General features: G+C 44.8%; 1 protein-coding gene across 9 annotated transcripts in view; it reads left to right on the top strand.

Annotated features, from left to right (window-relative positions):
- Nucleotides 1–21,221, top strand: part of CACNA1D (calcium voltage-gated channel subunit alpha1 D) — a 368,921-nt gene that overhangs the window by 227,928 nt on the left and 119,772 nt on the right. For 8 of the 9 annotated variants that reach the window (XM_040408273.1, XM_040408281.1, XM_040408272.1 and 5 more), the window contains exons 10-16: nucleotides 1,351–1,438; nucleotides 3,621–3,647; nucleotides 5,895–6,055; nucleotides 7,497–7,722; nucleotides 7,811–8,018; nucleotides 16,782–16,902; nucleotides 19,144–19,258. In XM_040408273.1, the coding sequence (XP_040264207.1) occupies nucleotides 1,351–1,438; nucleotides 3,621–3,647; nucleotides 5,895–6,055; nucleotides 7,497–7,722; nucleotides 7,811–8,018; nucleotides 16,782–16,902; nucleotides 19,144–19,258 (946 nt within the window). The remainder of the gene's footprint in view (nucleotides 1–1,350; nucleotides 1,439–3,620; nucleotides 3,648–5,894; nucleotides 6,056–7,496; nucleotides 7,723–7,810; nucleotides 8,019–16,781; nucleotides 16,903–19,143; nucleotides 19,259–21,221) is intronic. The other variant, XM_040408275.1, reaches the window with a different exon arrangement.

Raw genomic sequence — 21,221 nt, forward strand, 5'->3', positions numbered from 1 at the left:
CTGAGATAGCTGCCTGCCGAATCCTCTGTTGGATGACAGCTATCACTCCGGATCCCATCATTCTCATGACTGCAAATGTGTGTTCTCAGTAGGAAGAGGGGGAAGGAAGCCCACCTTGCTCGATCCAGTCCATGTTGCTGGACCCTTATCGAGTTGGGAGGCCCCCATACACATTAGATGATCGGCGGTACCACAAAATCGTCGGGGTTCAGCCGATACACATCTAATGGGTAAGGATAACTTTAGTCATCAAATTTTTATTTTTATTTAAAATGATTCTTGAGTTAAATTGGTTAAGTTGATTATTGACGATATAACTTTCGATCTTGGGATTTGATCTACCTCATGAACTCCTCATCTGAGCAGGGTGGAAATTGGAAGGTATGAAAAAGGTAAGGAACCTCTTTTGACCACCTGCTAAGGTTAGTTTCGCATTTGTGGGCAAAGCCTCCTGCAGGTAGTTCCAGTAGAGATTGCCGGATACTGCTGTCTGCCCACTGGACTCCGTTGACTTTAATGGGGTCCGGCAGAGATCCACGCAGCGTTTTTTGGGATTTTCTGCTGAGACAGCCAGTCGCAGATGTGAAGGTAGCCTAAGACTGAACGACTTTGTTATTGCTACATCCAGTAGTGTCCATAGAAGATAGGGGACGCCAGAGCAAAAATCTAAATAAGCTCCCCCCCCCCCCCAGGTTTTTCCCCCTAGGATAAAAGGGCATGACATTTGTTCCACCCCTCCACATCGTTTCCATGACCCTTGGGCCTATTACCAGCACCTTTTCTCAATAACAATGTAGTTACTCTGGGGATAGGAGTCTGGTACCAGTTCTTGACAACCAGTAGCAAAAAGGATGAGACCAGTAAAGGCTAGGCCCCCTCTGTCTAATGGCTGCTCTCTTTTCTATGCTGTGGTGTGTGATTTGCAGTGTGTTATGTACCGGATACGTAAGGATCAATATGAAATGGAAAACCCATTGTGTATATTCGTGACAAATCCCCGGAGCAGGTGTTATTAGCACCTTAACTTCTCATTAGTGTTACTTGGATCCTAGTGATTGCTTCTTCATGAAACCAAATGACGCTATTAAGTTACAAGTAAAGAGCAAAAATTACCATGAAATGGTTATTATTCTTTTCCTGCAACAGAAATAATAACGAGTTATGAAACAATCTATTTTTCTGCCACAGATTTTGTCCAACACGGTAGACCGTTATCCCACGAGAACGCCATAAAGTTTAATTTAGGATGTTGTTTGTTCAGATGCTGGTCTGATCCACGGCTCTAATCTACTGGAAGGACATGTCATGTACAAACTGCTGAAAATTAAAGCCATGTTTCTTTTTGTGCAGTGAGTATGCCAACCAGCGAGACAGAATCCGTAAATACCGAAAATGTTGGTGCGGAAGGAGAGAATACCGGGTGCTGTGGCACTATGTGGTAAGTTTAGGAAGTCCCCGTCACTGGAAGATCTGATATATCCGTAGTTACATCCTTCTATTCCTAACATGCTGGGACCTTGGCATCTAGCATCTTGGCACGGGCAGTTAGGGGCACAATGGGAGCTCATGGGCAGGTATTAAACAAAGCACTTAGGGCAATGAAGGATTTCTGAGGCAAAGGCACCTGGGGTAGAAAAACTAGAGGGGCACCTGAGGCAAAAGTAATAAAGTACTGAAAGTAAGAACAAAACCACTAACAACTGTGTCATCCACAGGTGGCTCCTTAAAGGGGTTGTCTGGTTTCCGATGTCGTCAATATCAGATACACGAGTGTCCGACTCCCAACACCCCGGTTGATCAGCTGTTTGAAGAGAACGAGCTCTGTGTTCTCTTCAGACATCTGATCGATGGGGGGGGAGTCATCAATATTGGAAACCAGTTATTACCACAGTTATTAGTGGTTCTGTTTTTAATTTCAATACTTCATTACTTGTCTTGGACCAAAATCCATCACAAATCCATCATCCCAAGCATAGCTTCTAGGGATGAATAGCTCCATACACACAGCCTCAACAGATCCAATAGGGCAGTTATTGGAACCTGAATAGTTCTGTACTGAAAGAGTCATACAAGCTCCATATACTGCCACACAGGCTCTGTCCAAGTGGGCATGGGGTCCTTAACCCCTTAACGCAACTGGACGTGACTTAATGTACGGCGCGCTGATCGGGCGAGTGCAGGAGCTACGCCCGCCCGATCCACGGCAGGGGTCCGGAAGTCACTGATAACCGGACCCCTACTTTATGCTCCGGCATTGGTGACATCAAAAAAGCACCTTACATCACAAAAAGTGTAATACCAAGCGATTAAAAAGTCATATGCACCTCAAAATAGTACCAATCGAACCGTCATCTCACCCTGCAAAAAATGAGATCCTACCTAAGACAATCGCCCAAAAAATAAAAAATAAACTAGGGCTCTCAGAATATGGAGACACTGAAACATGATTTTTTTAAATCCAAAAATGCTGTTATTGTGTAAAACATAAATAAATAAAAAAAGTATACATATTAGGTATCGCCGCGTCCGTAACAACCTGCTATATAAAAATACCACATGATCTAACCTGTCAGATGAATATTGTAAATAACAAAAAATCGGCTCTAAATGGGATAAAATAGCAAAAGAAGAGATACTTACCGCTTTTCTCCCCTGCCACTTCCATTGTCGCTTGCCGGTCCTTCCCATTCATTTTCCTTGGTGTAGCGATGATGCTCCTTGCACACCACATCAATGCTGCTGCCAATCAATGGCCTCTGCAGTGACGTCCAGTATACTGCTGAGGCTAGTGCTTGATTGCATCGCAACCTGTGCGTATGGCACGTTACTGCTGCAGCCAGAAAGATGACATCAGCGGTGCAGGAAGTGTTTCTTCTTTCACTATTTTATCACATTTAAGGTGCTGCCTGAGTTTTTGTTGAATTTGGACAGCCCCTCCAATTTTTTAGGTGTCTGAGACAGTGGCGCTAAACTGCTGTCTCAGAAGAGTTATGTAGCGGTTCCTACACAGTTTGGCGCAATTGTCATAAGGCTAGTCCTTGTGTTTTCTTCCCGAAATAAGTAACATGCCGCTTACTTCCACAGCAGATTTTTCATGCAGTAGCATCGGAGCTCCAAAGAAAATTTCTGATGTATGGGAACAGGTTGCCAAAATCCCATCACATGCATGTATGAAGTATTTCGGTGTAGAATACTGTACCTGCTGAAATCTGTGTGATAATTCAATTCAGTTTGATTCTCTGAAGCTGATAATTAACGATCTTGTCAATATGTTCATGGGACCTTGAGGCCCATACAAAACCATCATTTACATTTTCTTTAGTTGAGCTCTGATTGGTTGCTGCTGGCAGTACAGCTGTGATACAGAAGGCCATAATGTTTTTATTCTTCCCATTTGTCCCTTCCTGCTTCAGATAGACCAAGACCTATACAATTCTACCTTCCATCACATGCTTATTGCAGTCCTTAATGTCCTTGTTAGGTTAGCATTGCGACTCATTTCCAAGGAGCATTGTGCCGCACCTGACCGTGTCCCAGGGGTCTGTTCATATTCAGGTTTAATGTGTCTAGCTTCGCATTGGCAAAGTGCTGACAATCTCGTCTTATTTCTTTCCTTGCAGTCAGTCCATTTCCAAGTCTAAATTCAGGTATGTTTGTGCAAGACACGCATTATCTGGATTGAAAGTTTAACTCTTAACGTGAAATTCCGTAAAGGTGATTCTTACCCTTTACCAAAACTGCTTTCATTTTCATTTTCATTTTTTTGTTACTTTTCTTATCTATAACTTAAATGCGGTATCCTATCTGGACAACCCCTGTTTATTTGCCCTATTTGGGGTTGCGGACGTCATAGAGGGCTGAAGACCGCTCTCTATGAGTCAGCGCGCAGATCCGTTCTTAGATTTGATTGCCCTGAAGGGCCCTTTACACAGGCCGAGAATTGAACAGATCATCGCTAACGAGCATATATAGTAACGCTATGATCTGATGGTGTAAATGCACCGCCGATTACCCGATGAACGAACAAAATGCTCGTTAATCGGTATTGGATCATTTGTGCGTTGGCAGATCGATCTGCTGTCGGGAAGCAACGAGACAGTATGGGGAAGAGCGACAGCATTAGCGACCGCTCCTCCCCATACTCTGGAGGAGATCGCTACATGTAAATGCACCTTTCTCCCCCGCTAAGTAATCAGCAGATTGTCGGGAAGGAACTCTTCCTTCTTTCCTTGAGTGTGAACTGATATTAAAGGGGTTATTCAAGATACGCCGCTATCCCCTGCATCGGCCACTTCCCGGATCACGGGCTGTACCTTGAGCACTTGATCCTAGTCCAGGGTAAGAACCGCAGCGCATGCGTGAGTCTGATTCTACACTTGCTTTTTTTCCATCCATGAGGAAATTGACCTGCCTTTTGGATCTTGAAATCCACAGCATGTCAATTGTTTGTGCGAGTTTTGGTGCGGATTTCACCCTTTTCAATAGAAGGGTGAGATCTATGGGAAAATTGCATCAAATCTGCTACAAAATCCACAAGTAAGGCGCTTTCTGATGAGCGAGTGTCGCGCTCCAGATTCGCAGCGCAGCACCCGTCTTGGCCTCCCAACACTGCCGGGTGTTGCATAGCATTATATTGATTTATAATGCTATGTAACTCTTACAGTTCTGGAATGTACTGGATAACACTGACAGCATTATGTTAGGGCTCGTTGACACGACCATTGGTGTCCCGTGCCCTTGCTGTGAACCGCAAATTCCGGTCCGCAATGCACGTGCACCTTCCGTGGGGCAGGCACATGGGGATGGGAACATGGGAGCATGTTCTATCTTTTTGCGGTGTGGAGGCACGGAACGGAACCCCAGAAAGCACTCCGTAGTGCTTCCATAGTGTTCTGTTCCGTGCTTCCGTTCCGCCTCTATGGATTTGCGGACCCATTGAAATGAATGGGTCCGCATCCGTGATGCGGAATGACAACGGAACGGTGCCCGTGTATTGCGGATCCCAATACGGGAACGGGACACCAACGGTCGTGTGAACTAGCCCTTATCCAATACATTCTAGACCTCTAGAGGTTACATAGCATCTTAAGTCCATATAATACTATGCGACCCCGGCAGTGCTGGAAGTTCAGGACGGGTGCTGCGCTGCGAGTCCGGAGTGTGACACTCGCTCGTCTGAAAGCGGCCTAACACTTTCTGTGCAGATTTGGGGCGGAAACGCACAGAAATATGCATGGAAATTCATGTAGAATTTCCGCACGTCCACTCGCATCCGTGTGCAGGTAGCCTAAATGTTCACACTCAGGGAATAGCCGCGAGCATGCCCTATTTCCTTTTCCCATCCGCCATGTGTCGAGGAGGGGGGTGGGTCAGTCCGACAATATTAATCTAAATTGTACAAGCAGATAAAATGTAATAAAAAAGTGACAATGCACATTAAATGAATGTCAGCTGAGCCCAGCAGGACTGGTTCACTACCTAATGTGTACAGGGTTGTGTCCTGACTCTCCCTCGACAGCGGATAAAGGGTCGGACATGTTGGATATCAGCATGTCCTATTCTTTTGTTCTCGAGAGATCTGTCCCCAATCCCTATTGACAATACATGCATATGCTTTAGGGGGTTGGGAGGGATAGCTTTCGGCTGAACAAGCATTTGGCCAACAGCCATGGAAAGTGAATGTGGGCAGCTGCGGGAGCAAGAGGACAAACTGGAAATCCATGTGGTCTATCTTCCCGTCCACTGCCTGGTCCTTACGTTCCATCTGTTCACATGCATTAACGTTTTTTTTATGTCGTTTTTACCTTACTTTTACGTTACATCGCCATCATTTGGTTTAGTTTTGGTGCTATTGTTGTTATTCGTTACCATTCTTCTGCTCCTCTGCCCCATAGTCGACGCTGGCGTCGGTGGAACCGGTTTAATCGGAGAAGGTGCCGAGCTGCAGTGAAATCTGTGTCCTTTTACTGGCTAGTTATCATCTTGGTCTTTCTCAATACACTGACTATCTCATCGGAGCACTACAATCAGCCTGAGTGGCTGACCCAAATACAAGGTACAAGAATCTAGATGATCAGTTTTCTCATTTACTATTGTTTATAATATTGTCTTATGTTCATCTGCTCTACCATGTGTTCCTGGCGTCCTGAATTGTGCATTATCTTACCATTATACTCTGTCGGAAGGAAATCTGTCACCAGGGCAGCTTGGGGACAGTGACAATCCAATACAGTACATTGATAAGTTTCTTTTTTTTTTTTCATCCCTGCTGCTTCCCTCCATTAGTTTACTATTGATCGGGTCCCAGACAACTGACCAAACGTAGTTCAGAATCTCTGAAGATGAGGAAAAAGGAAAAAGATGACGGCCGGCTTATATTGCACTTAGGGGGATATTTATCAAGTGCCATCTCCTTTATTTTTTTGGTGTAAAAAAGTGACAAGATGCCAATGTATTCACACGGCAGCCTGGGGCCTAATGAAGGCCCCAGTACTGCCTGCAATATATCCGTGTCAGGCTATGCCTCTGGTGCACCCTGCTGGTGACTCTTAGTATAGCACTTACAGTATAATACCCTGCACTGCATAAGCAGTACAGTTCATTATAGAAGCGATCAAAAGATCCATGTTGAAAAATACACCTTTTTCCATTAAAAAAAAGCATTTTTGGTATCTCCATGTCCATAACGACCCACACTACACAACTATCATGTAATTTATCTCATACGGTGAACACTGTAAAAAAGAATCCTTTTTTTTGCTTTTTTCACCACCATAAAAAACGGACTGAAAATTGCTCAAACATTGTTATGTGCCCCAAAATAACAATGAAAACTACAAGTCGTCCCACAAAAATCAAGCCCCAACACAGCTCCATTAAAACCCAGTGGCAGTGTTGCTGTTTTTTTTTTTTTTTTTGCCATCCCCTCAAAAAAGAGTTAATCAAAGCTAATCAATAGGTCATGTGTACCCCAAAATGGCGGCTTGAAAAACTACAAATTGTGACGGCCTCTTCATAACTTTGGCGCTAGGTGCCGCCAGCCGTACAACTTGCTTTAAACTACGTCTGCTCTTTTGCTGGCGAAGTTTAAGGCCATTTTCCATGCCATAAACTGGCGTGGAAAATGATGAATGAGACGGGCCGGCCCTCTTCTTCCCCACCCATGCTACGCCTCCTTTTCCCGCCACATGGGTGGGGAAAAGTTGCAGATTTTGCCGCAAAACCCCTTTGTGACAAAATATGCAAACAAAATACACCAAAAATTGGTGTGAAAGCCGAAGACCCCCCACGTTTTTCACTTTTGTTGGAGTTCTGCCTCTATTTTTTTATGTTCTCATAGTGGACCCTGGTCCGGTGGTCTTTTGAGAACTTGCACCCTCTGATTCTTCTTTTTTATGATTCATTTTGCTGCTTACTTTTTTCTGTTTTATTAATATTTCACCCGCAGTTTTTACCAGCGGTGGTTGTGAGGTCCTCATTAAGTTTCTGTGTTCCAGACATCGCCAATAAAGTCCTCCTGGCTTGTTTCACCTGTGAGATGTTAGTGAAGATGTACAGCCTGGGCCTTCAAGCCTACTTTGTCTCTCTGTTCAATCGCTTTGACTGCTTTGTGGTGTGTGGCGGCATCACCGAAACCATCCTAGTGGAGCTGGAGATTATGTCACCTTTGGGGATATCTGTGTTTCGATGTGTCCGACTCTTACGGATCTTTAAAGTCACCAGGTATCCTGACGACCGCGCTCATCTTAGGTCTTCTCCATTAGTGTCATTTGCCATTTGTTTGCTAACACGTTCATTTTTTCTTTTCCAGGCACTGGGCTTCCCTCAGCAACCTTGTAGCATCGCTCTTAAACTCCATGAAATCCATTGCTTCCTTATTGCTCCTTCTTTTCCTCTTCATCATCATTTTCTCTCTTCTTGGAATGCAATTATTCGGGGGCAAGTTTAACTTTGATGAAACGCAGACGAAAAGAAGCACCTTCGATAACTTCCCCCAGTCCCTCCTGACGGTATTCCAGGTATGTGGGGTTTCTGGCTGTCAGATCCTGTAGATTGGACCAAGAATTTATCCGTTTTTATGGAAATCATTTCCAGATTTGGCTTGCCAGCCGTCAGTAGAGATCCCTTGATGGTGAACTAGATAGAGATGGAAATAACAATATCTAGTTTTTTCTCAGGTTGGGGACCACAAGTCTATGAATACATCCAAAAAGAAAACTATAATTGAACTATAGTTTATCACATCCCATGGAAAAAATGTAATGGCATCTGTCAGCAGATTTGTCCCTATGACACCGGCTGACCTGTTACATGTGCGCTTGGCAGCTGAAGGCATCTGTGTTGGTCCCATGTTCATATGTGTCCGCATTGCTGAGAAAAATGATGTTTTACTATATGCAATTGAGTCTCTAGGAGCAACGGGAGCGTTGCCATCAAACCTAGAGGCTCAGCTCTCTCTGCAACTGCTGAGCCCTCTGCACTTTCAATGACTTTAGGCTCCTTTGCATATATTAAATCTTAATTTTTCTCAGCAATGCAGGCACATATGAACATGGGACCAACACAGATGCCTTCAGCTGCCAAACGTACATGTAACAGGTCAGACAGTTTCATAGGAACAAATCTGCTGACAGATGCCCTTTAAGGCTACTTTCACACTAGCGTTTTTGCTGGATCCGGCAGAGTTCAGGAAAAACGCTTCCATTACTGATAATACAACCCTCTGCATCCGTTATGAACGGATCCGGTTGTATTATCTTTAACATAGCCAAGACGGATCCGTCATGAACTCCATTGAAAGTCAAGTGTACACTTCTAATGGCAGCTTGTGAAAACAAAGGATTGGCCATGTTAAAATCCAACATGGCTGATGCTTCATTGCCCTAACATCAGGGGATAGTCGAGGCACTCCCATTAATGGCCATCCAGCCAGGTTCGGCCAGCTTAAATCGGATGCGTATGGGCCCCTTTAGGTAGTGTGGGGGCGCTCTTTCACGTTCCATCTCAGGCGGCAGAAGGGTTCGTGTCACCGCACATTGGAGCCATTCATCACCGCGATGCCACGTTTTTGTACTTTCTTTTAAGTACACGCTAAATACTTGGTGTATCGCGTAAATAATTTCCTTTTGTCATTTTGTTTTGCATTGTGTATTTTTAGAGCCGTTTTGTGCCTCTGAATGAGGATGAATATCACATAGCGCTTTTTTTTATTTTTTATATAGCTATTGTACTATCGGCGTGTTTATTTGAGGGATGGCAGAACGTGACTGCCTCAGATTCCGTGTCGGCTGCTCTTGTGCTGCTAGAGGCGTCTGATTAATGGAGCAGATCTTGGGTTTAATTCCTTTGTGCGCCGGCTTCTAACCTGTAGTACAATGCTTTTAATTTCAGCTTCTTTCACACAAAGATGGAAGCTTTCAAGAGATAATTAAACCAAGCGCACGATACGGCAGGCGTTTTTTTGTTTTGTTTTGTTTTGTCAGATTGCTTTCTTTGTTGACTTAAATGGGTTGACCAGGAAAATATATTTTTGACTTATCCTCAGGATAGGTCATCGGTATCAGATATGCGGGGGTTGTGATACCCGAGACCCCCGCTGATTAGCTGTTAGCAGAGGCCTTGAACACCGCAGCCTCTTCCTAGGCCGGTGACATCACCGTACATCGATCATATGGCCTCAGTGCAGCTCCGTTCTATTCAAGTCAATGGGGCTTAGCTGCAATACCAAGCACTGCCACTATACAATGTACGGCGCTGTCCTTGGAAAGCTGCCCGGGAGCCTGCATCGCTAACCAGAGCTCCAGTGAGCGCAGCGGCTGCCTGAAACAGCTGATCGGCGGAGGTGCCGGGACCTGGACCCCCCCCAGATGTGATAATGATGACCTATCCTGAGGATAGGGGTGCTGGGGATAAAAAAAAAGTGAAACAAAGTTTAATAAAGTTTTATATAAAAAAATAATAGAAGCCCCCCCTCCAAAAAAATGTTAATTTGTTTACGGTACTTTATAATAAACATGAAAGTATATTTGGAATTGTTGCAATGGTCATTGCCTACAGTTAACATGTTACAGTAAACAGTGAGAATAAAAAACACAATGGTGCAGTATTTTTTCTTTGAATCCACCCCCCCCCCAAAAAAAATAAAAAAAATAATGCAAATCAATAAATTATATGTAATCAGAAATGGTGCCATTAAAAAATAAAACTCACCCTCCAAAAAAGCAACTCTCACGTGTCTATATCAAAAGAAAAATAAATATCTATGGCTTTTAAAATACGACAGTTAAAAGTGTTTTCCAGGATTTTTTTTACTGATGGCCTATCCTCTGGATAGGTCATCAGTATATGATCGGTGGGGTCTTCCACCCGGGACCCCCGCCAATCAGCTGTTTGAGAAGGCACCGGTGTTCCTGTGAGCGCCACAGCCTTCTCTCAGCTCACCAAAGCGCGGCGTGCACGCACAGACCCCTCTCCATTCATTCTCTGCCTGGATGCGGTAACTAACAGCAGCCAGGCGGGATAGGGTTGAGGGGCTACTGTTCTGTGGATAGGCGGGGTCCTATCAATCAATCCTGTGAATATGCCAGAAATCTCTACGTAGGGAATACCCCTTTAATGCGTACAGTTTATACACGGAACTCGATGATAGAACAGTATGCCCCCTCTAGAAAGGGAGTCATCATTTAACTCTTTAATACCATACATGGAAGTGAATGGAGCTGAGCTCGATACTGTGCACAGCCGCTATACAATGTATGGACCTGTGCTTGGTAAGCTGGCGTTCCGGTGAGTACCGCGGCCTTCTCGTTCATCAGTCACATGACCCAGGCGCAGCTCAGCCCCATAGAAGTGAATGGAGCTGAGCTGCGATACCAAGTACAGCACAGGTCTATACATTGTATAGCGGCTGTGCACAGTATCGAGCTCAGCTCCATTCACTTCCATAGGGCTGAGCTGCGCCTAGCCCACGTGACCCATGAATGTGTCATCACCGGCCTAAGAAAAGCAGAGAGAAGGCCGCGACGCTTACAGAGCTGATCGGCGGGGACCCCCCCACTGATTAGATACTGATGACCTATCCTGAGGATAAGGTCATCAGTAAGAAAATCTCGGAAAACCCCTTTAACCACCTCAGCCCCCATGGCTTAAACACCCTGAAAGACCAGGCCACTTTTTACACTTCTGACCTACACTACTTTCACCGTTTATTGCTCGGTCATGCAACTTACCACCCAAATGAATTTTACCTCCTTTTTTTCTCACTAATAGAGCTTTCATTTGGTGGTATTTCATTGCTGCTGACATTTTTACTTTTTTTGTTATTAATCGAAATTTAACGATTTTTTTACAAAAAAATGACATTTTTCACTTTCAGTTGTAAAATTTTGCAAAAAAAACAACATCCATATATAAATTTTGCTCTAAATTTATTGTTCTACATGTCTTTGATAAAAAAAAAATGTTTGGGTAAAAAAAAAATGGTTTGGGTAAAAGTTATAGCGTTTACAAACTATGGTACAAAAATGTGAATTTCCGCTTTTTGAAGCAGCTCTGACTTTCTGAGCACCTGTCATGTTTCCTGAGGTTCTACAATGCCCAGACAGTACAAACACCCCACAAATGACCCCATTTCGGAAAGTACACACCCTAAGGTATTCGCTGATGGGCATAGTGAGTTCATAGAACTTTTTATTTTTTGTCACAAGTTAGCGGAAAATGATGATTTTTTTTTTTTTTTTTTTTTCTTACAAAGTCTCATATTCCACTAACTTGTGACAAAAAATAAAAAGTTCTATGAACTCACTATGCCCATCACGAAATACCTTGGGGTCTCTTCTTTCCAAAATGGGGTCACTTGTGGGGTAGTTATACTGCCCTGGCATTCTAGGGGCCCAAATGTGTGGTAAGGAGTTTGAAATCAAATTCTGTAAAAAATGACGAGTGAAATCCGAAAGGTGCTCTTTGGAATATGGGCCCCTTTGCCCACCTAGGCTGCAAAAAAGTGTCACACATCTGGTATCTCTGTATTCAGGAGAAGTTGAGGAATGTGTTTTGGGGTGTCTTTTTACATATACCCATGCTGGGTGAGATAAATATCTTGGTCAAATGCCAACTTTGTATAAAAAAATGGGAAAAGTTGTCTTTTGCCAAGATATTTCTCTCACCCAGCATGGGTATATGTAAAATGACACCCCAAAACACATTCCCCAACTTCTCCTGAGTACGGAGATACCAGATGTGTGACACTTTTTTGCAGCCTAGGTGGGCAAAGGGGCCCATATTCCAAAGAGCACCTTTCGGATTTCACTAGTCATTTTTTACAGAATTTGATTTCAAACTCCTTACCACACATTTGGGCCCCTAGAATGCCAGGGCAGTATAACTACCCCACAAGTGACCCCATTTTGGAAAGAAGACACCCCAAGGTATTCGCTGATGGGCATAGTGAGTTCATGGAAGTTTTTATTTTTTGTCACAAGTTAGTGGAATATGAGACTTTGTAAGAAAAAAAAAAAAAAAAAAAAAAATCATCATTTTCCACTAACTTGTGACAAAAAATAAAAAATTCTAGGAACTCGCCATGCCCCTCACGGAATACCTTGGGGTGTCTTCTTTCCAAAATGGGGTCACTTGTGGGGTAGTTATACTGCCCTGGCATTTTCCAGGGGCCCTAATGTGTGGTAAGTAGGTAAATGACCTGTGAAATCCGAAAGGTGCTCTTTGGAATGTGGGCCCCTTTGCCCACCTAGGCTGCAAAAAAGTGTCACACATGTGGTATTGCCGTACTCGGGAGAATTTGGGGAATGTGTTTTGGGGTGTCATTTTACATATACCCATGCTGGGTGAGATAAATATCTTGGTCAAATGCCAACTTTGTATAAAAAAATGGGAAAAGTTGTCTTTTGCCAAGATATTTCTCTCACCCAGCATGGGTATATGTAAAATGACACCCCAAAACACATTCCCCAACTTCTCCTGAGTACGGCGATACCAGATGTGTGACACTTTTTTGCAGCCTAAATGCGCAAAGGGGCCCACATTCCTTTTATGAGGGCATTTTTAGACATTTGGATCCCAGACTTCTTCTCACGCTTTAGGGCCCCTAGAATGCGAGGGCAGTATAAATACCCCACATGTGACCCCATTTTGGAAAGAAGACACCCCAAGGTATTCAATGAGGGGCATGGCGAGTTCATCGAAATTTATTTTTTTTGGCACAAGTTAGCGGAAATTGATTTTATTTATTTTTTTCTCACAAAGTCTCCCTTTCCGCTAACTTGGGACAAAAATTTCAATCTTTCATGGACTCAATATGCCCCTCATGGAATACCTGGGGGTGTCTTCTTTCCGAAATGGGGTCACATGTGGGGTATTTATACTGCCCTGGCATTCTAGGGGCCCTAAAGCGTGAGAAGAAGTCTGGAATATAAATGTCTAAAAATTTTTACGCATTTGGATTCCGTGAGGGGTATGGTGAGTTCATGTGAGATTTTATTTTTTGACACAAGTTAGTGGAATATGAGACTTTGTAAGAAAAAAAAAAAAATTTCCGCTAACTTGGGCCAAAAAAATGTCTGAATGGAGCCTTACAGAGGGGTGATCAATGACAGGGGTGTAATCAATGACAGGGGGGTGATCAGAGAGTCTATATGGGGTGATCACCACAGTCATTGATCACGCCCCTGTAAGGCTCCATTCAGACGTCCGTGTGCGTTTTGCGGATCCGATCCATCTATCAGTGGATCCGTAAAAATCATGCGGACGTCTGAATGGAGCTTTACAGGGGGTTGATCAATGACAGGGGGGTAATCAATGACAGGGGGGTGATCAGGGAGTCTATATGGGGTGATCACCACAGTCATTGATCACGCCCCTGTAAGGCTCCATTCAGACGTCCGTGTGCATTTTGCGGATCCGATCCATCTATCAGTGGATCCGTAAAAATCATGCGGACGTCTGAATGGAGCTTTACAGGGGGTTGATCAATGACAGGGGGGTAATCAATGACAGGGGGGTGATCAGGGAGTCTATATGGGGTGATCACCACAGTCATTGATCACGCCCCTGTAAGGTTCCATTCAGACGTCCGTGTGCGTTTTGCGGATCCGATCCATCTATCAGTGGATCCGTAAAAATCATGCGGACGTCTGAATGGAGCTTTACAGGGGGTTGATCAATGACAGGGGGGTGATCAGGGAGTCTATATGGGGTGATCACCACAGTCATTGATCACGCCCCTGTAAGGTTCCATTCAGACGTCCGTGTGCGTTTTGCGGATCCGATCCATCTATCAGTGGATCCGTAAAAATCATGCGGACATCTGAATGGAGCTTTACAGGGGGGTGATCAATGACAGGGGTGTAATCAATGACAGGGGGGTGATCAGGGAGTCTATATGGGGTGATCACCACAGTCATTGATCACGCCCCTGTAAGGCTCCATTCAGACGTCCGTGTGCGTTTTGCGGATCCGATCCATCTATCAGTGGATCCGTAAAAATCATGCGGACGTCTGAATGGAGCTTTACAGGGGTGTGATCAATGACAGGGGGGTAATCAATGACAGGGGGGTGATCAGGGAGTTTATATGGGGTGATCAGGGGTGATCAAGGGTGAATAAGGGGTTAATAAGTGACGGGGGGGGGGGGGGGTGTAGTGTAGTGTAGTGGTGCTTGGTGCAACATATTACTGAGCTGCCTGTGTCCTCTGGTGGTCGATCCAAACAAAGGGGACCACCAGAGGACCAGGTAGCAGGTATATTAGACGCTGTTATCATAACAGCGTCTAATATACCTGTTAGGGGTTAAAAAAATCACATCTCCAGCCTGCCAGCGAACGATCGCCGCTGGCAGGCTGGAGATCCACTTTCTTACCTTCCGTTCCTGTGAGCGCGCGCGCCTGTGTGCGCGCGTTCACAGGAAATCTCGGCCATCGCGAGAGGACGCGCCGGCGCGTCCACTCGGAATGAATCAACCACCTCCAGGACGCGTCTTAAAAAGGAAAAAATTGGTCACTAACATTCGAAAATGTATGGTATTAAAGAGTTAAATGATGACTCCCTTTCTAGAGGGGGCATACTGTTCTATCATCGAGTTCAGTGTATAAACTGTACACATTAAAGGGGTATTCCCTACGTAGATATTTATGGCATATTCACAGGATATGCCATAAATGTCCGATTGATAGGACCCCGCCTATCCACAGAACAGTAGCCCCTCAACCCTATCCCGCCTGGCTGCTGTTAGTTACCGCATCCAGGCAGAGAATGAATGGAGAGGGGTCTGTCCGTGCACGCCGCGCTTTCTATGGGAGTTACGTACCGTAAGTACTGGAACAAGCGTCAAGTTATTTCCAAATTATCAGTTTCTTTGGAAAGTATTTGACAGCAAAAAAACTCACAGATAGAGTTTTAAGTGGAGTTTCTGTATTGTAGTGTGGCATTCCTCTACAACTAATGGTACTGGTTCATACTGCGGTGGATAGACCCTGGGCTGTTTCCAAAACTTGGTTCTCTTCCTCACTGCCACCCTTCCATGCCATATCCAGCACCGCCTTTTCGCGCTGGCATTGACAGTTAGGCGTTACCATTCCCCTTGTCAAAGGCTGGTGTCCTCACACACTGACAATGTTCAGTCATCAGGACTTAGCAGGAGCGGTGGTAACACCCAGTTGGGAATGAAAGTATTTGCTAAAACAAATATCTCAGGAGACGTGACAGCTCCATAACAAATCCAGTGATTCACAGGTGACATCTTCTCTGATTGTAGGCATTCTCCTTCTTTTTCTTCTCCATCTGGCCCAGACCATCAGGACTTCTCCTGGCAACTATGGAGTTTGTTGTGGAAACATCTTTGACCACTTGTGTCTGCATCCATTTTAAGCCTATATAGCAACACACCAGGCCCCCTAAATGCAGACCCCCCCCTAAGCACAGACCCCAGAACCCATACACTTGCACAGCAGCTGACGTTCCTCCTCTGTGGAGCCTACTTGCTGCTTTGCCTTCTGTCTTCAGGACCTGCATACATATGGTCATTTGAGCTTATCTGTGCTGGTCCTTCTGCAGATCCTGCACATTTGTCGCATTTCATGCTGCGGTTTGCAACAAAAACAGCGACAGAACCTCAGTGTGCATCAGATCCTTAGGCACTTTGGTATCTGAGCGGCCTCCTATACCGCACTTATTATAATCCACCACTGAGTTCTGAACTATATGTGTCCTAATTGCTGTGGTTAGTAAATGTTGTAAATAATACTCATCTGCTTCCTCATTAAATGGCATCTGTCAGCAGTTTTGTTCCTATGACACTGGCTGACCTGTTACATGTGCACTTGGCAGCTGAAGGCATCTGTGTTGGTCCCATGTTCATATGTGTCCGCATTGCTGAGAAAGATGATGTTTCAGTATATGCAAATGAGCCTCTAGGAGCAATGGGGGCGTTGTCGTTACACCTAGAGGTTCAGCTCTGCCGAGCCCTCTCCACTTTGATTGACTTCATTATCTAGCCCTGCCAATCAAAGTCCAGAGATTGTGGCAGTTGCAGAGAGAGCTGAGCCTCTAGGAGTAATGGTAATGCCCCTGTTACTCCTAGAGGCTTATTTGCATATATTAAAACTTCATTTTTCTCAGCAATGCGGGCACATGTGAACATGGGACCAACACAGATGCCTTCAGCTGCCAAGCGCACATGTAACAGGTCAGCCAGTGTCATAGGGACAAAACTGCTGACAGATGCCCTTTAATGTCATGGTAATCTGAAATCGTATTGTCTTCTATTATAGATCCTAACAGGAGAAGACTGGAACGCTGTGATGTATGATGGGATCATGGCGTATGGCGGGCCATCTTCTTCAGGGATGATTGTGTGTGTATACTTCATCATACTGTTTATCTGTGGTAACTGTATCCTTTCTTTTATAAAGACATAGTCACATAGTTTGACATGTGAACAAGCCCTTAGGCTTAGAAAATGGTCTAAATGTTAGACAGCAAGGGAGCCTAGGAGGCCGGCGCCTCTTCATAACTCCAGCGGATCCACCGCCAGAGCAGCGGCTATCATTAAGTGCTTTTGGCCCCTTGCTTCTGCTGATTAGTGGGAGTCAAGCCTCTACCAAACACATAGTGATGGCTTATCCTAAGGACAGACCTCCTTGGACGCCTGCATAATGTAAGGCCCCTTTCACACGGGCGAGTATTCCGCGCGGATGCGATGCGTGAGGTGAACGCATTGCACCCGCACTGAATACCGACCCATTCATTTCTATGGGGCTGTTCACATGAGCGGTGATTTTCACGCATCACTTGTGCGTTGCGTGAAAATCGCAGCATACTCTATATTCTGCGTTTTTCACGCAACGCAGGCCCCATAGAAGTGAATGCAAGCAAGCAAGTGCGGATGCGGTGCGATTTTCAATCACGGTTGCTAGGAGACGATCGGGATGGAGACCCAATCATTATTATTTTCCCTTATAACATGGTTATAATGGAAAATAATAGCATTCTGAATACAGAATGCATAGTAAAACAGCGCTGGAGGGGTTAAAAAAATAATAATAATAATTTAACTCACCTTAGTCCACTTGATCGCGTAGCCGGCATCTCCTTCTGTCTCCTTTGTTGAATAGGACCTGTGGTGAGCATTAATTACAGGAACAGGACCTTTGATGACGTCACTCCGGTAATCACATGGTACGTCACATGATCTTTTACCATGGTGATGGATCATGTGATGACCGGAGTGACGTCATCAAAGCTCCTGTTCCTGTAATTAATGCTCACCACAGGTCCTATTCAACAAAGGAGACAGAAGGAGATGCCGGCTACGCGATCAAGTGGACTAAGGTGAGTTAAATTATTTTTTATTTTTTTTTAACCCCTCCAGCGCTGTTTTACTATGCATTCTGTATGCAGAATGCTATTATTTTCCCTTATAACCATGTTATAAGGGAAAATAATACAATCTACAGAACACCGATCCCAAGCCCGAACTTCTGTGAAGAAGTTCGGGTTTGGGTACCAAACATGCGCGATTTTTCTCATGCGAGTGCAAAACGCATTACAATGTTTTGCACTCGCGTGGAAAAATCGCGGGTGTTCCCGCAACGCACCCGCACATTTTCCCGCAACGCCCGTGTGAAAGAGGCCTAAGATAGGCTGGTCCTTAGGGATTTGTTTCTTGACAACCCCATTGAAAAAGCCTCTGGTTGTTAGACATTGTATCCTTAAAGGGAACCTGTCACCGAGATTTTGTGTATAGAGCTGAGGACATGGGTTGCTAGATGGCCGCTAGCACATCTGCAATACCCAGTCCCCATAGCTCTGTGTGCTTTTATTGTGTAAAAAAAACGATTTGATACATATGCAAATTACCTGAGATGAGTCCTGTCCGTGACTTATCTCAGGTTAATTTGCATATGTATCAAATCATTTTTTTTTTACACAATAAAAGCACACAGAGCTATGGGGACTGGGTATTGCGGATGTGCTAGCGGCCATCTAGCAACCCATGTCCTCAGCTCTATACACAAAATCCCGGTGACAGGTTCCCTTTAACATCTAGACTGAGAAATATTGTATATTTAGTATATATATATATTGTAAACTCTGAAACCCTTTTAAAATCTGTAATATTTTAAAGGGGTTCTCCAGGACTTTTCTATTGATGGCCTATCCTTAGGATTGCTGGTAAGTGCGATGTTCTGCAGTCGCTCCGGCACCAGACTCTGTGTGGTTGTCATTCACTTCACCGCAGTAACCAGCATTGTCCACCACCAATAGACAGAGCTATGTATTTTCAGTGCCTATTTCCCCCGCTAGAGCTACTGCAGACCCCCGCCAATCTGATGTTGATGGCCTATCGTAGGGATAGGCCATTATTCTAAAAATCTCGGAGAACCCCTATAACTTACAAATCAGTGGTAACCATTGCAGTTCCGCTTACACGCATACAACAGTACAGTGTTGGTTGGCAAATTCAGATTCGTGAGCACATTCTCCAATTTGGGCAAGAGGCGTCCCAGAAGGTGACAATGTGGTGCGGCTCCCGCGACTTCCTATGTTGATGACAGAAGCTCTGAATGAAGGATGACTCACAGGGACAAGCTGTACACGGAGCGATTGGCTTCCTGAATTCACACACAACAGATATTCTGCTCAATGTCTTCTTGGCCATTGCTGTGGATAATCTGGCGGATGCAGAGAGCTTGAACACTGCACAGAAAGAAGCTGCGGAGGAAAAGGAGAAGAAAAAGAGCGCGAGGTAAGTGTGTGACAGAGAATAAAAAAGATACAGTAACCGAGGCCAAAGTGGTAATGGAAGCAGTCCTGTTAAGGGCTCATTCAGACGACCGCGGCGTGTTTTGCGTTCCGCAATTTACGAAACAAGCGGCCCATTATAGAAATGCCTATTTTTGTCCGCAAAACGGACAAAAATAGGACATGCTCTATTTTTTTTGCAGGGCCGCGGAATGGAGCAACACATGGTGTGCTGGCCGCATCTTTTGCGTCCCCGTTGAAGTGAATGGGTCTGCGCCCGTTCCGCAAAATTGCTGACCCATTCATACTGTCGTGTGAATGGGCCCTAATTCTGTGAACCCATATGAAATCCATTGTCTCTCCAACTTTTAGCTTTTTTTCTCTGGTTTGTCTCGTCTACCTTACTATTGCCATGTGAATCCCCAGATACCGTGTTATAAGGAGCCTGATGAAGAGACCTGAGTTGTCGTAAAAACGTGAAGTTTTGTCATTATCTTTTTAAGTTAGCCAAGGTATTAACCACTGAGGAACTGCATTTTTTTTATCTGCCCATGTAACAGCCAGTTAAAAATGGCCGTTTTTTAAGGGCCAGTGAAGAGCGGACGTATCCTATTTTTGTCTGTTTTCACCACCAGATGGACCAAAAAATACGGATGACATCCGTGTGCATTCTGTATTTTGCGGAACGGAGCAGCTGGCCCTTCATAGAACAGTCCTATCTTTGTCCGTAATGTGGACAATAATAGGACATGTTCTATTTTTTTGCAGAACGGAAATACGGACCTACGGAAACGGAATGCACAGGGAGTACCTTCCACTTTTTTTGCTGACCCATTGAAGTGAATGGTTCCGCCTACGGTCCGCAAAAAAATCGGAACGGACACGGAAAGAAAATACGTTTGTGTGCATGAGCCCTGAGTCTGTTTTTTGTGGCCGTTTTTTTCACCGTCATGTGAAGGCAGCCATAGAGCTCTTTTCTAGCAAGTTCTTCAGAGGTGTACCAGCTGCTCTTGTAATTCACCGGTACCAGCTATGGCAGCAGCTGACAGTTTTCAGATGCCGCGGAGCAGACGTTACAGTGGTGATTTTTTGATACAGTGGTGGTGGGACCCTTTTCCTACGTGACCCCTGTACGGTAGTATGCCCATCCTTGTCTGGTTATTGGCTACAAAGTCATCTTTAAATGAGCTGGACCTTTAGGGGGCCAATATTGTGTCAGATCTTGGGTCCAACGGAGAACCCTCTGGTGGGCCAGTCCAACACTGGGGTTAGGAGTCCAGTGGGCGGTCCTACTCAGAGATTGACAGCTATCTCTTTTAAATCAGATACTTTTTAATAAAGTTTTAAACATACAGAACAAAAAAAAAATATATAAGAAAGAAAGAGTCACCCCCTTCCCCCCCCCCCCCCCATTCTGTATAGCTTTCGAAATAGAAGTGTCAGCTCTTGGACTCGGCTAAGAAAAACCAAACTTCCTGACACACTCCTAGGAGAGAAAGAGTGCCACACATATAGCCCTGGATTAACCGGATTGAAAGCGGTCTCTATATTATTGCTAGTACATGGAATGCTCCGCCCACTGGACTCCTGAGCATAGAAATCGGAGGAATTTAAATGAAGGAAATACAGGTTCTACTGGACCTTTTCCCACAAAACTGTATCTCAATCTGCTCTGCTCGTCTTCCTCTATAATATGTTGCGGGGAGACTACATTCGCAGTGCGACAGGTTTGCTTTAAAATTATTGGTCAGGCCTTGAACACTTTCATAAAATCTCCCGTCCAAAAAAAAGAAATGACCCCATCCCCCCTCAGCTGTGACCTTATGCAGAACGTGTCCTCCCCCTGAGCCGCAGGTAATCTCTTCCGAGACTCCGTGGGGCCGTACACGACCGCACTTGATAGGAATTACACAGCTTAGAACAGGGGTGTGAATGAGCTGCTCTTCTTATTTCATCGCCCCTGATCC

The sequence above is a fragment of the Bufo bufo genome, chromosome 9 (assembly GCF_905171765.1).
Source record: "Bufo bufo chromosome 9, aBufBuf1.1, whole genome shotgun sequence".
Taxonomy (NCBI): domain Eukaryota; kingdom Metazoa; phylum Chordata; class Amphibia; order Anura; family Bufonidae; genus Bufo; species Bufo bufo.